General features: G+C 40.3%; 1 protein-coding gene across 1 annotated transcript in view; it reads right to left on the bottom strand.

Annotated features, from left to right (window-relative positions):
- Nucleotides 1–5,955: 5,955 nt before the first annotated feature.
- The window catches only part of PITPNC1 (phosphatidylinositol transfer protein cytoplasmic 1), a 134,514-nt gene continuing 120,488 nt past the window's right edge, over nt 5,956–19,981 (bottom strand). Inside the window, exon 9 of the mRNA XM_088028183.1 lies at nt 5,956–10,630. Within this exon, the coding sequence (XP_087884309.1) occupies nt 10,314–10,630 (317 nt within the window). The 3' untranslated portion in view covers nt 5,956–10,313. The remainder of the gene's footprint in view (nt 10,631–19,981) is intronic.

Below are 19,981 nucleotides of genomic sequence, written 5' to 3'. Positions count from 1 at the left end.
TTCTCTAATAACTTGCATGCTTTTTTCAAGCCCAGCTAGTATCTTTAAAGTCATGATTCTGAACTCTAGGTCCGACATCGTACTAATGTCCGTATTGAGTAGGTCCCTGGCTGACGGTACTACTTCTTGTTCTTTTTGCTGAGGTGATTTTTTTCGTCTTGTCATTTTGTCCAGAGGAGAATAGATGAATGAGAGAACCAAATGCTAACAGGTTTACAATGTCCCCAGCAAATATACTGTATACAAATCAGAAAAGACCTGAAACCAGGGGAAAAGAAAGGGAAAGAAAGAAAAAAGAAAGAGAAAAAAAAAAAAGAAAAAAAGATAAAAACAGAACAACCCAAAAAAGCAGAATATGATCAAACATGATCAGGCTAGTGCATAGATCAGTGACACACACTAGATTTTGGGCATATTTTGGTCTGTTAGAAAAAAGTGCCTCCTAAAATTTTAAAGGAAGAAAGACATATATGTACAAAATAAGGGTTGATACAATGAAGGGATGGAAGATGACTGTAAAGATGAAAATTATAAAAGATTTTATAAAAGGACTTGATAAGATAAGAAGTTGTTTGAAAAAAGAAAGAAGAAGATTTAAGAAAAAAAAAGGAAAAAGGGAGAGAATGTGATCAGGCAGGAGACTAGAACAAAGCCATACACTAGTGATTTAGGGTATATTTTGATCTGTTAGAAGAAACTGTACCTCAAAATTTTAAAGAGAGAACAACTTATATATATATGCCAAAAATAAGGGTAACTACTATGAAGGGATAAAATATGACTCTATAAATGAAAAATAAAAAAAAAATTTTTAAAAAGGGATTAATAAGATGTTGGTTGAAAAAGGGAAAAAGAAAAATAAAAAAAAAAACAGTTAACAAAAATTAACTTTGATGAACTAATGAATCATGGTAAAAAAAAGCCATGAATTCTATGTGCAGTATTCCCCTAGCGCTGGAGTTCTCCCGTTCTTGATCGGTAAACTTGGTCTTGGCTTGCTGGCTGTTCGTGCTGATCTTCTGAGGGAGGGGCCTGTTGCTGTGGTTTTCAAATGTCTTTGCCGGAGGCTGAATTGCCCCGCCCTTGTCGGTCCGGGCTAAGGAAGCTGCTCGGGTTTGCTCTCAGGAGCTTTTGTTCCCTGCAAGCTCTCGGTACAGCTTTGGAGGACCAGGGTGAAAATGGTGGCCTCCCAATCTCTACCCGGAGGAGCCGAGAACTCGGGTCCCCGCTCCTCAGTGCGCCCCCAGAGAAAAGCAGTCACTCCCTTGTCCCTGGTCTCCGGCCGCACTCCGTGCTCACCCGGCCTGTGACCGAGCGTTGCTATCTCCGGCACCCGACCCCGTGTGGAGTCTCCAAACCCAGCAGATCCCTGCGGTGCGCTCCTGCGCCGCTCCTCCCGGGGGAGGAAGGGGAGTCACCCCGGCTCTGCCGCTTGTTGGGTCCCTGCTGGCGGAGCAGTGGCCCGACTGGGCCGCGGATCACAGTTTATGGCCACCCCGAGCTGAGAGCCCGCGCCTCGGCTCCGTCTCTGCAGCCGGCTTCCCTGCTCCGGTACCTGGGAGCTCTGCCGCACTCAGGCACCCCCAGTCTTTCTGTGACCCCGAGGGTCCTGAGACCACACTGTCCCGGGAGGATTCCACCCCCCGCTTAGCCACTGCAGCGACGTCCCTCCGCGGAGCCGACTTCTAAAAGGTCCGATTTTGTGCTCCGCGGCTCTAGCACTTGCCAGAAGCAGCCGACGGAGGCCCCTCCCCCGCCGTCTATCCTCCCAAATACCGCCTCGGATTCACTTCTCCGCACATCCTACCTTCCAGAAAGTGGTCGCTTCTCTGTTGGGAGAGTTGTTGCTACTCCCCTCTTCGATCTCCTGTTGAGTTCGTAGGTGTTCCGAATGGTTTGATCCCTATTCAGCCAAATTCCTGAGACCAGACGAAATCTAGGTCTCCTACTCCTCCGCCATCTTGCTCTGCCCCCCGCCCCCCGTTTCTTTGTTTTTAAAAGTAAAGTGTTTTTGGGAGGCAGAGCCAGGGGCTGTGTCTGTGAAGGGGCAGTACGAGAGGGTCCTCCAGTGATGGAGCAGTTCTGTAGCTTGCATATGGTGTGAGTGAATGAAGCTGCACAGGTGATAACATTGCATAGAACTACACACACACACAGGAGCGCCTGGGTGGCTCAGTCGGTTAAGCATTTGCCTTTGGCTCAGGTCATGATCTCAGGGTCCTGGGATGGAGCCCTGCCTCTTGGTCGTCGGGCTCTCTGCTCAGCAGAGAGTCTGCTTCTCCCTCTGCTTCTCCCTCTGCCCCTCCCCGCAGCTCGTGCTCTCTCAATCTCAAATAAAATAAACATTTAAAAAATCTTTAAAAAAAAACTGCACACATGCACACACACACACACACACACACACACTAGTGCATGCAGAATTGGTGAAATCTGAATCAGTTTTATGGATTGTATCAATTTCTTGGTTGTCATACTGAAGGATATTATACAAACTGTTATCATTGGGGGAGGCCAGGTTAAGGGTATACCAGGACATCCATATACATTTTTTTTTAAAGATTTTATTTTTTTATTTGACAGAGACACAACGAGAGAGAGAACACAAGCAGGGGGAGAGAGAGAACACAAGCAGGGGGAGCGGGAGAGGGAGAAGCAGGTTTCCCGCCGAGCAGGGAGCCCGATGTGGGGCTCGATCCCAGGACCCTGGGATCATGACCTGAGCCAAAAGCAGACGCTTAACGACTGAGCCACCCAGGCACCCCACCATATACATTTCTTTGTAACTTCCTGTGCATCCACAATTATTTCAAAATAAAAAGTTAACACAAACGCACAACATCGACAACCAAAAAGTAAAGACTGCAGTCAGATTGGAAAACTAACTTAAGGGTAGGTTTTATACCACGTCCTTGTTATGCATGAGGAATGACCATTCTTGAGAATTCTCTATTCTCCAGGAAGGCTCTCACGTGGCTTCAGTCACAGAGGATGATGCACGGACTGCTGCTGTCCTTTTTTGGAGCACGTATGGAATTTGTCATCACATTCTTTCCAAGAAGTTACATGAAAGACTTAAAAAAGATTCTGCTTTGTCCTTACCAAGGTTGTTAGAATCAGGATATCGTTGATTTGAAAATAACAGCAAGCTCGAGTTTTTACTTTCATTCTGTCTTGGTTAAAAACAAAACAAAACAAAACACAAAAAATCTTGTTGGCATGTACATGGTGGTTTTCAGGAACTCCTCAAGTAAAGCTGCATTCAATGTTTGTTATCAGTGAAAGCGTGAAAACAAAATGACAGGGAATTCATGTTTGTTTATTTGATTAAATGCAGTTCCTTATGTGTTTGTTTCTGTGGGAGCCAGTCAACGTCTCTGCAGCAGTAGGCTAGCAAAGGCACTGACCATCTAAATAAATCAGAGAACTTCTTTGTCTTCAGTTTGCCCTTCATTACATGAACACCCAAAAAAGAGAGTATTAATACAATTAAACCAGCAAAGGATTTATATGGGAATTGGATGCTAGCAATTGCTTAACAAGTTGAGAATAATAAACTTTTAAAACTGTAAATACTTGTTTAAAAAGACAAATGTTCTCACTCATATGTTGTGAGTGGAATTGTAAATTGGTACGATTTTCTTTGGAGGAGATGTTGGCAGTAAATACTCCAAGTCATAAAAATATTCATATCCTTTGACCCAGTAATTCAATTTCTGGGAATTTACCCAAAACAAATAATTAAAAAGAAGACAAACTATGTTATAAAGATGTTCCTAACAACACTCTATATAATAACAAAATTCAGAAAATAACCTCAATGCCAAATAATAAAGGAGTGTTTAAGTAAATTATGGATTTCCAACCTAGGGGAATATTACATAGCTATGAAAACTGATAAACAAGCTATGTACCAAACGTAAAGGTGCTTATAAAACAATTCAAAATCCTCACAGCATTTTGAAGAAAGGTATGCGTTTATGAATTAACTTCCACAGAAGAAAGAGCAAATTCTAAAGCACTTAATGAAGGTGGAAAGAAAACTCATGTCCTTGGGGCCTATAGTAGAGATTTTAACAAAATGCAAGTAAGTAGAGTAAGTCTGAGTGTGGGAAAATTCAAACTTGTAGAAGTATTTCTCGATTTTTAATTATGTCCTGAGATGAGGCACAATACACATTAGGACTGATGACTGGATTTTAACGATCGTGCATAGAGGGCAACAAGCTATCTTTGGAATGCTCTGGATGTAATCACTAGTGTGCTTCAGATCACAAAATGATTCTCAAGGGTTGCTAACGAGCAGCAAACTGCCAGCATCTTGCATGTAGAATCCCTTAGGAGCAGGAAAGTTATTTTGGAAGATTAAGATTTTTAAAAAAATCACAAAGGTCCAGATTTGGCTGCCCTCAAACACCCTCCAGTGACAGAGTGGTCAAATCTCCCTTCTGTAAGCTAAAGGAGGGGAAATGATGATCTCTAGTCTTTTGTGTCTGCCTTCAGGGCGGATATTTGGTAATTCTAGTTAAGCATAATCATTCCCTAAATTCCAGGTGTTTAATTCAGCTCAGTAATGTTGCTGTACTGAATGGCCACATTCGGTAGGATTTGAAGCTGTGTCCACTTTCTTTGGCTACATCTTACCTTGAGTCCTCCCTGCTGGGACCAGAGCAAGAGCATTAAGGCAAAGTACCAGACTGTTTCCCATTTTCCCAGGAGCAGGAGTAGTTAAATGTTTGGACTTGAATGGGATCTCCTACTAGGTTGCATGTTATAGAAAGGAGGAACTTAGGAGAACATGGAATCTTAGAGGGCTAAAAATTAAGTGGAGAAAGTCAGTATAACAAACTTGAAACCAAGGCTTGCTTGGGTCATCCACATGGAATTACACACACACACACGTACATCTGCACACAGGTTGATTGTTGTTCCAAAGCCATCAAAGCTTCAGGTTTGAGAGGTACATTTTCATAGAGGGATACGTCAGAACAGGGCTTGGAAGGATATGTGATTTATCCCGAACTTGAGAGGCTAAGGTACAGTTGGAGGTTGGAGGCAAAAAACCCTAAGTGGAGTATACTGAAGACAACAGGGAATTTTAGAAAAGAATGTGGGTGTTTGGAAGTGATACTCAGACAAGAAACACTGTGATTAAAAGCAGTACTAGTACACTGATAAACTACAAACATCTATATACTTACCGTTAAGCATCCAAATGTTTAACAACTGATATAGTTTGGCCCCAGGAATAAACAGCCAGGCTGGCTATACCTGAGTTTGCTGGCTCCAAGTCATCCCGAGACTAAGGATGTTAAGATCGTGTGTTTGGAAGAGGAATTAAAAGGCGGGGTGGGGGCAGTACTGGCGAAGTCAGAGCTATAAAAGCAAGCATGTTTTAGTTCATTGGCTCAGTTACATGATTTGGGGCAAGTTTTCAGTGTAGAAGCCTCGTTATGGTGCACTGTTACATGAATCAGAGGTGAATGCACGGGATATGGATGTTGACATTAGCTTCAGGTTTGAAGAGGAGAACATAGAGTGGGAGGCGTGTCGCAGAAGACTACGGGACAAGGGGCAGTAAAGCATTGCTGTCCTCACTCTCCCCATCCCCAGAGGACCCTTCTGTGAACAACAGGAGCTTCTCGAGATGGAGAAACTACATTGGAATGACTGCAGCTCACCGTGGACTGGTCGCCCCTACAAGGGAGACAATCTAGTGTCCCACTGGGGTGGTGTTCCTATGGTTTCCCTCGGGGAGATTTTTCTTGGTTGTCATTCAGACTATAGCCTTACATTTGATAAGGGGTCAGCCTTTTTTGCATATGAGACCCCTAGAGCTGGGTCTACGTACCAGCTGTTAGCTTCTTCCTCGACACCTTCTTTCCCATCAATCCACAAATTCACAATTGCCAACCTTCCCTTGAGAATGGCTGAGAAAGAGAGAGAAGGAAGCTACGCTTGGAAAGAAGATTGCTTTGTAGTTTATTTACACCAGAATGTAAGAAAAAGTAAGCTATTAACAATAATAAATAACTGGGGGGGGGGGACACAAAACAGCCATAAAATGACACAGAAGGATGGCATGTGTGAGGATCGACTCTTGTTTGCTTTGCTTGTAGTCTGTAACACTGTGCATTCCAAAACTTGGTCCTTCCGCAGTGGCAGTGGTTATTTTGACTCAATATATGTAACTAATCAAGATCCCAGCTTGAAATGTAAACCCTAAAAGTGACACTCTGAAGGTACATTTAAGCGGCATAGGCATTAACAACAACTCAAAGAACCTCTTCTTGGTGATACATAGAAACTGAAGGGAGACTTGCAATTCAACAGACATGCTTTCAATTTTAAGCAAAAACATTGAGAGGTTTATCCTAAAGCACTTGTTAACAACAAAAGTATAATTAATAATGACATCTGAAAAGTTCTTAGCATATTCACATTCTCTTATTGCACTAACTCCTAAAAAGCTTAAACACTTCTACTTTCAAATGCAGATTGTTTGGAAGGTAGAACCCAGAAGAACCCGGTATGTGTTGCCTCCGCATGTCAACGCTATTCTCTTGAGTTACACTTCAGTTTCAGCAAGAATGAATAGTTTTAAATGATCTATTTATTGATCAGTTGCAGTCACTAAACAGATCTTTTTTTTTAATTTCAAGAATTATGGCTCCGATGGCAGGTTGTCTGTCACCTAGCCTACTGAGTCAGATGATCAGAAAGAGACTAAAACTATTCAATTGTTCTCTACTGGATTATCTGAGCACACACTGTAATGAGACTACGTTATACTCTGGCCCTTGTGAAAAGTAAAATTCCTATTGACCGAAGCCAGCCCAGTGACCTTGCTGTTTCTGAGCCATGACGAGATGTGAAATTAAGCAACAATGAAAAATCCACATACATACATTAGCCTTGAAATTTTCACAGAAAAATGACTTCCTGAGAAGTGTCAGAATCTTTTCTCTTAGGCCACGGTTTATTACAGTGTCTTGAAAGAAAACCACATATTTCTTTTGGAGGTCCCGTGTTTCTTAAGTGTCTTGTGTTCGTTATACAACTGCGCTCCTTAGAGATTTATTTTCACAATCCAAAACACGCCTAATAAATACTCCCAAATTAAAACCATTTCCCCCCCACATACAGATGCAAACCCAAAGCAGAAGGTTTATAAATGAGTTCACCAATGAACTCCTATTGTTTTGGTTATAATGGTGTTAATTGAAAAAAATGTCACAGACTTCTTTGTTGTTATGCTTTTCCTTTGCTTTGTTTTATTTCAGCCCAATAGTAGGAAAGTGAAATGGTCTCCAGAGCTCACCTCAGATAAAGTTTATGCAGTAAAAACACCGAGACCTTCTTATCCTGGGAAAACACAGCCAAGCAACAATGCAGTCAACGAAAAACGTGGGGGCATTTCAGAATTTGAAATCCATCCAAAGTAATGACATTTATGGTCACTTTGATGGTCTCCACTAACACCAGAGATGAAGATGGGATGAACACTATGTGTTATTCTATGGATTATTTATTTTAATTTGGCTACCAGAGACTTAAAACTGGTGGTGTTTGATTCACTAGGCCATACACATACACAAACACACACACACACACACACACACACACAGGTATAATACAATTTTGGTGAACAAAGTTGAAGATTTCCACATTGCAGACAGAGGCACTGAGTTAAAGATTCTATTTTTCCCCAAACATGCTTAATGAATTCAAGTCTCTGCTTTTTTTCTTCTCCTAAGTTTCCATCATGCAACCATTTAATTTCCATCCTTATAGGAATTATTAATGTTCTATATACACATTCACCGCAGGCGTGTATGCCACAATAAACAAACTCATGTATGGAGAATATGAAATGACACTTGAAAATCAAGAGAGATAAGATATTGAAGTCATTTATGCCGTGTGATGACTGGATTAAACATTCAAAGCAGCTAAAAGAATATCTGCAACCCCCCACCCCATTTAAATGCACACAACCACATGTAGACAGGAAAAACCGAACATACTTTAAGAGCACACACTATGTTGGCTAAGAATCACACTATCATCGGCAGCTTTGAAATTGATGTCTGTGGTACTGAAGTGGCTACAAGAGAAAGAAAACTCAGAAGGAAATCAGAAATTAGCTTTCTAAAGCATATAGCGTCGTTGACCTCGACAGCAGAAGCTACTTTACAAAAAGAAAAACGGCAATGGTGTTAATGGGAAAACTAGGTGCCAGATGTGTTTACAACCTGCACAAAATAAATCTGTTCTATGCAAAAATAATGATCCCACCCCATCCTGATTTCCAACTGGCAAACGGTAAGCAAATACGCATACTATGTCAGTGTCTTCTGAAAGTAGAAATTTGTGTTCTAAAGCCAACATTCTCATTAAGTACTACTGTGTGGGTAGGGGACCATTGAGAAGTCCAAGGGGTCTGAGAAGATGATTTCCCACAAGCAGAAATCATGCTACGATACCATGCAAGGATCTCTTACTACAATGCTGTCGTTCTTAGGGAAGAGATGCACTGTCCATCTAAACTATTTGCAACTGGTTTCCTTTGAGTTCTGGGTTTATTTATTTATTAAGCGAAATGTCAACCTGTAGATAAAGAAATGATCTTGACAGTCTGACGTATGACTGAGAATACTCGGTGCTGGGTTCATGGGACCAGCGTCTGCACCATGGGAGAGTTTATCAATTTGAAAGACACTATGTAGCATGTGCTGAGCACTGAGAGAGAGAAGCAGGCAGGGTCCACTGGCTGAGAGGCTGTGTGGGAAGGAGGACATACTCCTTGGTTTATGTTGTTTCCTTTGGAATCTGTGTTTTGGGAAGGTCCCTTTCCTGAGGTTGGAGGTTATGGTCAGGAAGGCTAGCTGGGGCCTCGGAGTTGCCCAACTACCTTGTTGTCTTCCTCTCTTGGAGGACAAAAAGTAAGTGCTAGATTCTGCTTGCCCTTCCTTCTGCGTTCAAAGGCAGTGAGGCGCGACGGTGGCAGTTTTCTCTTTAGATCAAAGGAGAGTTCGTTTTCTGCCACTTGGGTTGAATGATCTTGCTTCCCGTCAACCTGGATTCTAATCTTGCATTACCACCACTTGCAGGAAAGAAAGCTAGACAGAGAGGCATCTTTTCCTGCTCCTCCTTCTTACTCTACAAATAGGAGTCAGCAATTTTGCTCATTCTCTCTTCCCACTCGACAGTCTTTACTCCACTTCTGCGACATTCCCAATATTTGGGTTTCAAGTAAGGGCAAGAGAATGACAGTCTTTTTTAAGGTCCAGTGATGGGCAATCTGTTCCAGGGAAATCTGGATGTTATTAAAAGTAAAAGCAGGAGGGGGATGGGAGACAGTTCTTTTTCAGGGTTCCCGAATCAGACATTCTGAGAGTGTTAAAAGTCCTATGAGCTTAGTCTACCCTTGAACTTCTTTGAATGGGCAAATAGTCAACGAATTCTACTCAATTAATTGCAAATACTGAGACTCTTAACGGATGATGGAAGTTAACAATTCAAGGTTTGTTGGTACCTGTAGAGAAAAATGATGTTTGCCTCACCTGGGCCTCTTGGTTTCTAAACCAAACCATCCCCAAATCAGTCAGTCATGGTCACATTCATCCGTGCAATTCTGAAAGATTTCTGAGGCCACAAGGGCACAAAGGGGAAAGTTATTAAAAGACAGAAACAAGTGGAGTCTTTATTAAATTCTGTGAAAGGTATAAATAAGTTATCGTTAATTGCACTTGGAGCCACCATACGTTGATAATTAAAATTTTCAAAAAATTTAAAGGGTTAATTAGGCCCCAAATCCTGAGTCAGACTAACCAAAATAGGAATCTCAGTTAACTACTAGTATTCAAGTATCGGTGATGAACAGTTTGAAATTTAACAATTACGTATGTTACGCCTGAGAGTATTTTTGAGAATTTCAGGTTTGATGAGAGGAGACTGACTTCGCTATTTTACCACACCTTCTAACGCAGGGGCACAACGTTTTCATTTATTTACTCTTGAAGTCCACACCGACCTCATCAAACACTCAACAACAAGGCTTCCTCCCTGGCTTCCAGCTGTGGCTACAGAGGATTCCTTCTGTCCTCTGCAAGTCTTACAATTTACATCTAGTAGGATGCTGTGTGGTATACTTAGGGAATCCTATTATATGGGAAGGTACTTAACCACATGCACACTCAGAGATCGAAGGAACATGTTTGAGGGACAAAGCAGTCTTTTTCTATATTAGAAGATTCTTTAAAAAAAAAAAACCCAAATGAAAATATAAAACCCCATGAAATATTCATAGGATGTTACTCTAATTTGGGCCGACATGGCTTATCTGAAGAGTGTATGCCAGGTAAATTCAGGGTGGCTCTTTTCTCAGGGTCTGGAAGCGTGAGAGTTTCTGGAGCTGACTTCTTCCGGGGTCGATCTTTGGGCACAGACAGAAATTCTGGGGCGTCGGTGGAGAGAGGTGTGGATGGAGCACTAGAAGGGGCACTGCGGACTGAGGAAGGCAGCAGGGGAATACTCGAGATAGAAATTGCAGGTGGGAAAACGCCAATTTTCCTGTTGGTGGCTTCCTGAGTGGCTCGTTCAAATTCTCGGACTTCATCCATTGTCATGTCTTCAAAGAAAAAAAAAATAGAAAGAAAAATGACCAGTTATTTAGGAGAGATGCATGCCTGATTTTAAGGGAACTACAGGAATCCTAGCATAAAGAGGCCTTTCCAGACTATAAACCCAAATTATCACTGAAATGCTAAACCCTGAATTTTTTTTTTTTGTTACTAAGGCGTAAACCTCTGAAAAAAAAATATTCCTTTATGAATATCCATCCAAGATTTTCCAAAGCACTCTTCAGGGAGTAGTGTTAAGTATTCCGAATAAGAACGGGTCAGGAAAGTACAGAACCAGACCAGGGAAGTATCTGGGTGTATGTGTGTGTGTGTGTGTGTGTGTGTGTGTGTGTGTGTGAGCTGTTGGCATGGTGTGATATATGGAGCATTAGACCTAGTCATCTTTTCTATAAAGAAGTCTAGTTCAAGCAATCAATGGCCCTGGAATGATACATACTATTACCTATTTTAGGGCATGCAATTACAAGTACACCTTTATAGGGGAAATAGGCAAATCATCAGAATTTCTTCTTATTCAATAAATATACTTTTTGCATTCTGGGGATTACTGGTTTCCTGACTGTGTACCCATCCTGAGATTGTTTAAATGCTGTTTTAATTAATTCAGCTTAAAAAACAAAGAAGATAATGACAACAAGCACAAACCCTGCTAATTACCCCAAAGCCAAGAAAAATAAAATCATTTTTTCAAGGAAACATAAAAAAAAGCAATATTTGGCATTCAGGAAACAAATTCAGTGATGCCTCATTAAGAGGAATTGTCAGGTGATGTAGATTTTCTAAATACCTAAAGTGTTTTTACTAAGTGAGAAAGTAAAAAAAAATATATATATTTTAAATGTAAATCTCTCCCTAACTTCTTAATTTATTTAAAAAAATATTTTAAGTAATGTCTACACCCAACGTGGGGCTTGAATTCATGACCCCGAGATCAAGAGTCTCACACTCTTCCGACTGAACCAGAGAGGCTCCCACCAATATACTGAATGTATTATATACACTTGCTACCATTTAGACATAATATATTGAAAATATATTAACACTGTAATGACTTCTCTATCAGGGCCTATTTGGTTTTTTGTAGTTTGAGATCTCTTCTCTCATTCTCAGAAACTATTACTATACTGTCATTACTATTGTTATGGTTCTTATTAATTTCTCTCTGACTAACCCTGGTATCCTTTGTCATTTTTCTTTACTGGTAACAGAGAAAACAGGTAACTGGGCTTATTGGAAAAAGCACTGAGTGAAAGCCTAAGGGCTTGTCCTTGAGTAAAAGGGGAAATCTGCTGCTCATGGATTTTCTCCATGAATTTTAGCTTCCCATAGACCCATTTTTCATTCTTGTCCTCTCCCATGAACCTAGTAGTGGAAACTTCATTAGATGATATTGCAAAAGCTAACATGAAACAATATATCCACTTTGGAAATATTAACTATGGAATGAATATTCATAACATGGTATTAATCATTAAGATATATATTATATGTATATGTAATATATATAAGGTCATATTATAACATGAGCAAGCCAGAAATATTTTTTTAAATTTTTTATTTAAATTCAATTTAGTTAACATATAATGTGTTATTAGTTTCAGGGGTAGAATTTAGTGATTCATCAGTTGCATATAACACCCAGTGTTCATTACACCAAATGCCCTCCTTAATGCCCATCACCCAATGACCCCATCTCCCCCAGCCCCCCACCCCCATCTTCCCTCCAGCGACCCTTGGTTTGTTCCCTGTAGTTAAGAGTCTCTTATGGTTTGCCTCCCTCTGTTTTTATCTTATTTTATTTTTCCTTCCCTTCCCCTATGTTCATCTGTCAGAAATATTTTTCAAAAAAAACCCAAAATCCTTAAGAGGATTACCTGGAACAATTGTTAAGATATTATGAAAGGAAAATTTTTTCTTACAAAGGAAATAAAATGATTGTTTTGATATCATATACAACTTAGAATATAACAAGAAAAATTGTACCTATAAATTTGCCACTTTAAAAAATACTAAGACTATTAAACAAGCTAAGAAATGAGATTAAGTTTTTAAAAAAGAAATATGCACTTCAAGGTAAAATTGAGACTCTCAGAAAAATTTCAGTGAATGGGATATGTTTCTGCTATAATAAATAAACATCTTTGAAAAAGTAGACTTTCTACACAAGTGGCAGAGTATAATGCTCTACTCCACATATCCAGCAGGGGGCAGAAATCATCCAAAATACAGAATTTCGATTTTACATTCCCAGAGTCTCTTAGAAAGTTCCCTTCCTTGAAGGCATGGAAACTGCTCAATGGAAAAGGAGACTTAACTTTCTCATTGCCATGTTCATGGATGTTAATTTTGCATAATTTCAATCCAATGTGTCCCTACTCAGGCTGAGGATTTAAATTTTATTGAGCACCCATGCAGTTTGTTACTTGTGATGGACAGCAACCTCTTGGTTTCAACTGTTTTTCATTACGATAGCAAAGAAAGACAATGGAAAAATAAATGATCTCCAATTTGATGGAATTCCAAAGAATAAGGGAAATGTCATAAGCACTCAAAATAACCACTCTGTATAACTTCTGAGGAGATAGGCATCTCTTACACTGAAGTCATGGGAACGACAGTGAATTGCAGCCAGAGAATGCATGGGGCTTTCCCATGGGAGAACCATTCTAGGTACCACTGTCTCCATAGTAAACTGACTTTCTAATGGTAATAAAGGCAGTACAACAGAAAGAAGACCAAACAAAGAGCCTGAAGCTAAAAACCGTAAGAGCTTAGAATGAGAAAAGCCAGTGGTTAGAATCCTTTGGAATGTGGCATCTCCCCCCTTTCCTCTGGCTTCCTTTGTCTGATCACACTTCTAAGCAAGCAGCTTTCAGAGGGCAGCTGACGGAGAACTAGAGTCATTCCAAAAAGAAAAGGGAATTTCGGATGATGGACTTCCAAGGACAGTTTTCTTAACGAGTAACAGCGACGGAGGGAGAAGGGAAGTCCTATTGGCAAGGGCCTGTGCACAGAGAGGAACACCCCAGGTAAGTTGACCCCATAGCTTTCCGCAAATCCAATCACTGCATGCTACAACGGGGAGGAAACGTTAGGGCCATCTGAGCCTCAAGAGTAAGCCACATGCACTTGAGCCTTGCAGGGCATACTCCAAATACATGCTCTAAAAACTGAACCCAAAACTTCCAAAGTGCAGCCAAAAAGATCGTCAAAATTCTAAAGCACCCATTTACAACCATAGCCGTTGCTCAACTGTCTTTACCTACATTATCAACTTCTTAAAAATCTAATAGGTACTGTTCTCGGGTGTGGGCTAGCAGACACGTGGGCTCAAGCTGATACCCAAAGAGATCACAGTGCTGGCCAAAGATACATACAAATGACTTGATTACATCTCTGTTATCTTAGCTCCTCTTCATTAGCATGAATGATTAAGAACTATATTTAAAATGCTGGCATGCACCATACAGTCAGCTCTCAATTTCCAGTGTGCCACTAAATAACCCGTGGCTCTCTGAGTCTCATGTTGAGTCCCAGGCTGGATGGGCTACGTGGCCCCGCACATTCCTAGCTCACCGCACCTTCACTGCTCAGCCAGTGTGTGCACAGACTGCAGCCCCATCTTGAGATTAACCGAAGCAAAAAGGAAAGGATTGGCTAGAAGAGCTAGAAGGAGCCACAGAAAGCATTTCAAAGCAAATGTAAAGAAATCTAAAACACCAGATGAGCCACAAGCTGTCCCTTGAATGAATAACTTGAGCAATAACTATATTTTTAAAAGTTACTGTCACGATATTCTAGTTTTCAGATGACACCTGCTTTGTCTCCTCTCCTTCACGGTGCAGGCCATTCACCAGCCACAAATGTTTCCACTCTCCACGTTCTTGGGTTTTATGAGCGGAAAAATAACCCCCAAATCAAACGAATTCTTTAAGAATCGAAAAATCTATTAGCAAGAGGTGACACTGTCCAGTTTAGACCCAGCTCATGTTCTTCCCCAACAGCCTCTGGGTGACAACATGTTTTTGTGTGGAATGTTGAGAACTGAACGTCTGCAGTATTTTCAAAGATCGGTTTAAGTGTACGTTTGGTAAAGGGTGGGCAACATGTTTTAAAAATTCTACATACACTTGTTTGGGCATGGCTCTCTATGTCATCCACAGTGGAGGAATGCTGATTGCAAACTTTTATGTTGGTTTGTTCATGCATGTTTTTCTCGTATTCCCGAACATCATCCATTGTCATATCTGCAAAAAGGTCAAGACGTTGGCAACTACTGTTATTAAATGCAAACTTTCAATGGGGAGACTTTAGGAAAAGACGGTAGCGGAAGCCAAAGAGAGGTTTAAAAAAGCAGGGAATTCACTAACTTTATGAAGAATACGTCATAAAGTTAGCTAAACCAGCCAAAGGGGGAGTGAGTGCAAGGAAGTTAAGTCGAAACAGTCTTAGAACAGAGAAGAGTGGAAATTATTTAGGGGTGAATCTTGTAAAGTGAGCCAGATGGGTGGAGAGTATTAGCACGTGGGCAGTGCCATAGCCTGAGATCTCCTAAAGCATTCTTAGAAGATCCCCATGGGGACAGGGTCAGGTTTGTTTGCTTTAACACTTACCTGTCAGATACCTTTCAAAATAGATTTGGAGGTTTCCTTAAACCAATGCATTTGACAAGAGAAAGGGCACTTTCATTGCTAGTACAGGAGACATGACATAGAAGGCAGACACATGATGTTTACCGGGACCAGGGATATTTGGTTGCAATGCTCACATGGAGCTGTATTTCTGCACAGGATTCATAGTGTCAGAGAGTGCGGGTCTATATCGAACTTCAAGTCTAGTCTAACAGCTTGGAGATGGCTGGCGCTACTTTCACCCACACTGATCTATAAATAAAATGGCACATGACATTATGATTTTGGGCCTGAGTCTGTAGTTTTTCAGCATTTCAGGATAATGATCTCTTCATCCAGTGGTTCCCAATGGGGGACAATTTTGTGACAGTAGGGGCCTGTGAGGCCTTGGAATAACCTACCACTGCCCGTTCTTAACAGGGAAGTATCGGGTCCAAAATGTCAATGGTGCCAAGGTTGAGAAACCCTGTCTAAATCCAACTGATGAAAAACTGCATTAAGCAAAGAACCCATCCGTCTTCAGTATACGAAATGCATACAAATAACAACTACTCTCACTTGAACTACATCTGCTGTTTTATCCTCCATTCCCCACCTGCTCTTTGGTTACTTGACAACATTCTATCAGCAATTTTCCCAGACAGGCATCCCTCTAGTGCGGTCATGGCGGAATTGAACTTCATGCCTCTCTACAAGGAAGGTATGCTTGAATAATTGGTTACTCGACCACCCTGATTGCGAATTAGCTTGGTGGGGATTCAGAGCGGGTATTCACACTGGAAATTTTTCCTTAAGTATCTCCTGCATCATGTGGTTTGGTGGTCTTTTTATATCAATCCATGTATGTCATGTGAGATTCTCTTCATTTCCGCAGGGCACACGTGCCAGAACTTTATGATTCAGTTCAGTGCGGTCTGGGGCCAAGAGGGAGGGCGGCTCTAAATCCAGACCTGGGCTATTTTATTTAGCTGATGATCGCCCCGCCCCCACACCCCAAAACCTTAGATCACAAATGTTGTCCATAAGCAATGTAAGTATCAAGGATGCTAAGCAGCAGTCTAGCCAAGCAAAGAGCATGCTTTTCATTGAGGGAATTGGAAAGCAACAAACACATGCTGCTTTGTAATTAGAACAAATGTATCTTAGTTAACAATAAGAGCATATTCGTTCAATGCAATCACTTTAATTCCAAAGGCTGGTTATCAAAATTTCCTAAACACAAATACACCTGGAATGAATACCGAGGTCATTTTTAAGCCAGAAGTTTAAGATTTAGAGAAATTTCTCTATACATATGTTCATTAGACACTTTCTCCCCCTCCATTCCCCCCACCCCCCCCCGCATGACAGTAATTTGGAAAACGAAAACAAAGGCATTTTAGTTTCTTTGTTCTAGTGAATCCTGACAGAAATTGTTCTTTATCTTTAATTAGCTCAGTGTTAAGAGAAGGGCTTAAACGGTGTGACTGTGTGCTTTCAAAGATGTCTCAATTTTGTAGTTGTGAAGAAGGATTTAACAACAAAGATAGTTATTACTGCCTTTTTCATAACAGTGAAAAATGGGAAAGAACCCAGGGGACAGACTGTACTACGAAACCATTAAAAAATGATGTAGAAGAGTATTTAACACTATAGAGAAATGTCCTTGGCATATTGTTAAAAATAGGAGGTAAAACAACTGTACACATTCTGTGAAATCATCTCTGTTGGAAAAGCATTATATACATTTTAAAAAGACTAAAAGGATACATTTTAAAATGTTAACAGTGACTGTTTCCAGGAGTTGGAATTATAGATAATTTTCATTTTCTTCCTGTTGTTTGTATTTTCTACATCAAATACACTGTACTTGTGTAAGAATGAAAAAAAGAACCTTATTTAAAATCGATTATTTGTGGTCAAATACCATCAGTTTGGAACTGGTGAGGAGAAAATATAGTTTTCTAGAATTTCGGCTCATTCCAGATACATGATCCTTTTTGTTGTTGTTGTTAAAATGGAAGAGTTATGAAACAAAGTTTCAGAAAATTGCATCTAAAAGAAAAAAAATCTCCCAATTAGACCACATAAGAATGAACGTTTCTAGTAAGGTGGTTCTCTAAAAGACGGTGATAATCAGGTCCCTATTGAGGAAGGAAAATATGTTGGTCTGAATCCTGTTCCCACATATCATGCATACTTATGGAAATGATGTAAATATTTCCAGTATTCCTCAGTAATTCATGGAAAGCCTAATCAAGTGAATATATTCCTGTTTAGGTTTTCAGGTAAAATGCATTATGTCTTGCTTCTGCAAAGTATATTACCCCAAAATCTATATAGGAATCGATTTTTTAGTAAATTCAATTGCATTGCCCAATGACAGATTATACTTTCAGAGATGGTTCTTCTTCATTATGGATTGATTTTCAATGACCAGAGAGTGACTTCTAACAGTTTAGGTTCAGACCTCTTGGTTTCCAGCAAACAACTACTCATGTGTATCAATGAAACTCTTCAAGGAAACTTACGTCCATTATTTTGCAAAGAAACTAATAAATAATCACCCCTCAGTATATAGATTTGAAAGGTCATAATTTACTTTTCGGAAAGAAGGTTTCTCAGAAAAAAGCTTCTAAGCAAGGAACACTGGGCTAATTCCCTGATTTAAGAGAACATTGTAACTAGTACGATATTTCTGCTGTTAAGAAACATACATCATAGTATCTTTGACACTAGGCTGTTGGAGGCTATCTGTTTATATCTGTAAGTGATGCGATCAGCACTGGGAAGTATGCTGGGGGCATGAATCCCCTCCTCATTACACTTCAGCGGCACAAAATTTCCTTTCTTTGCCCTCTTGTGAGCCCATTTCTTCCCTTCTCTTTCTTACCCTCCTTCAGATGAGGGGAGAGCTGATCTGCTCCAGCCAAGTGGAGGTCACATGGCCTGAGTAGAGCCTCCTCTGCCCGGTGACTGGGCTGAGACGGGCACCTCCACCTCGACCAACAGTCCAGCCTTGTCCAAGAAGCCCCGGGGGATTTGTTGAGGAATCTGCTTTGATTTCCTCAACTGTGAACTAAAAGCTTTCTATCTATCTATCTAGATATCTTTCTATCATCTATCTATCTCTCTATTTGACAGAGAGAGAGAACACAAGCAGGGGAAGGGGCAGAGGGAGAGGAAGAAGCAGGCTCCCCGCTGAGCAAGGAGCCCGATGCGGGACCTGATCCAGGACCCTGGGATCATGACGTAAGGCCAAAGGCAGACGCTTAACCGACTGAGCCACCCCAGGCGTCCCTAAAAGCTTTCATTTAAGAACAAAATATACCTCCACTCTATGAGGCTTGGTCGGCTTCAAAGATTTTCTGCCTTTTTTTTTTTTATAAGGGTTTCAGTGCTTATTTATTGAATCACTCAATTAATGCATGAATTATGTTCCAGAGAAATAATTCAAATAGTACTGATTTTTATTGAGAAAAGAGTTTAATTCCTTTTAACCTCTCCCACTAATCCTATTCTTTCTGGATGTAACCACTGTTAAGAGTTTGAGGTACAGGTTGCCAGATGTTTTTCCTATGAATTTACATGTATATTTCTGCACACACATATAGTCTCATTTATTTTTAAATTTATGGAATCATACTATGGTATACTATCCCATTTTTACTATACATATTGTCTTTTTTATTTTTTAAATATATATTTAATATAGTTTTTAAATATATTTTTAGATAATCTCTACACCCAATGTGGGGTTCAAACTCATGACCCTTAGATCAAGAGCTGCATGCTCTTCTGACTGAGCCAGCTGGGTGCCCCTAGAACTACCTTATTCTTTTTAACTGTTGCAAACAATATTCACAGTCTGGGTGTATCATAATTTATTTGATCATATTCCTGTTAATAAACATTTATACTGAGACTAATTTCTAGCTTTTTTTTATAAAGATTTTATTTATTTATTTATTTGAGAGAGAGAGAGCGCGCACATGAGAGGGGGGAGGGTCAGAGGGAGAAGCAGACTCTCTGCTGCGCAGGGAGCCCGATGTGGGACTCGATCCCGGGACTCCAGGATCATGACCTGAGCCGAAGGCAGTCGCCCAACCAACTGAGCCACCCAGGCGCCCAAATTTCTAGCTTTTCTAAGCAATACTGCCCTGAATAGCTTTGTACCTACAGTCATGAGCACATGTACATTTCTTAAGATTAAATTTCTATAAGTGGAATTGCTGGATCATAGGCTATTTGTATTTATCCTTTTTATAGAAACTGTTTGTTTGTTCTCCCACCTTATCCAAAACTGGGTATTATCACTATCTTAAATTTTTTGTTATCAGATGAACAAATGTCATATCATTTTCATTTTCATTATATTTCTTGTGATTAGTACCAAGGTTACTGGCCATTTGTGGTTTTTCTATGGTTTACCTATTCATGTTCTTTACCTTTTTTTCTACTGAGTTGCTGAATTTTTTATTTATAGGACCTATTTATATATTATACATATTCATTCTCTGTTAGCTACTTATGTTACAAACATGTTGCCCTAGTCTTCCAACTTTGTCTATGGTGGCAATTTTCTTTCAATCATTTCATTTTTTAAAGAAGGCAGGTTGATCTCACAGTTTGTGGAGGCAAGATCATATATCTGAAAGGATAGAAGTCAGTAGGACATACAGCAAAACTACAGATGGCATGGAACAGAAGGTCTGCAAGCAAGTATTT

Source organism: Eumetopias jubatus, unplaced genomic scaffold, assembly GCF_037043125.1.
Source record: "Eumetopias jubatus isolate StellerSeaLion01/CBP00866 unplaced genomic scaffold, mEumJub1_p1.0 scaffold_10, whole genome shotgun sequence".
In the NCBI taxonomy this organism is placed as follows: domain Eukaryota; kingdom Metazoa; phylum Chordata; class Mammalia; order Carnivora; family Otariidae; genus Eumetopias; species Eumetopias jubatus.
This window is presented reverse-complemented; position numbering and strand designations above follow the sequence as displayed.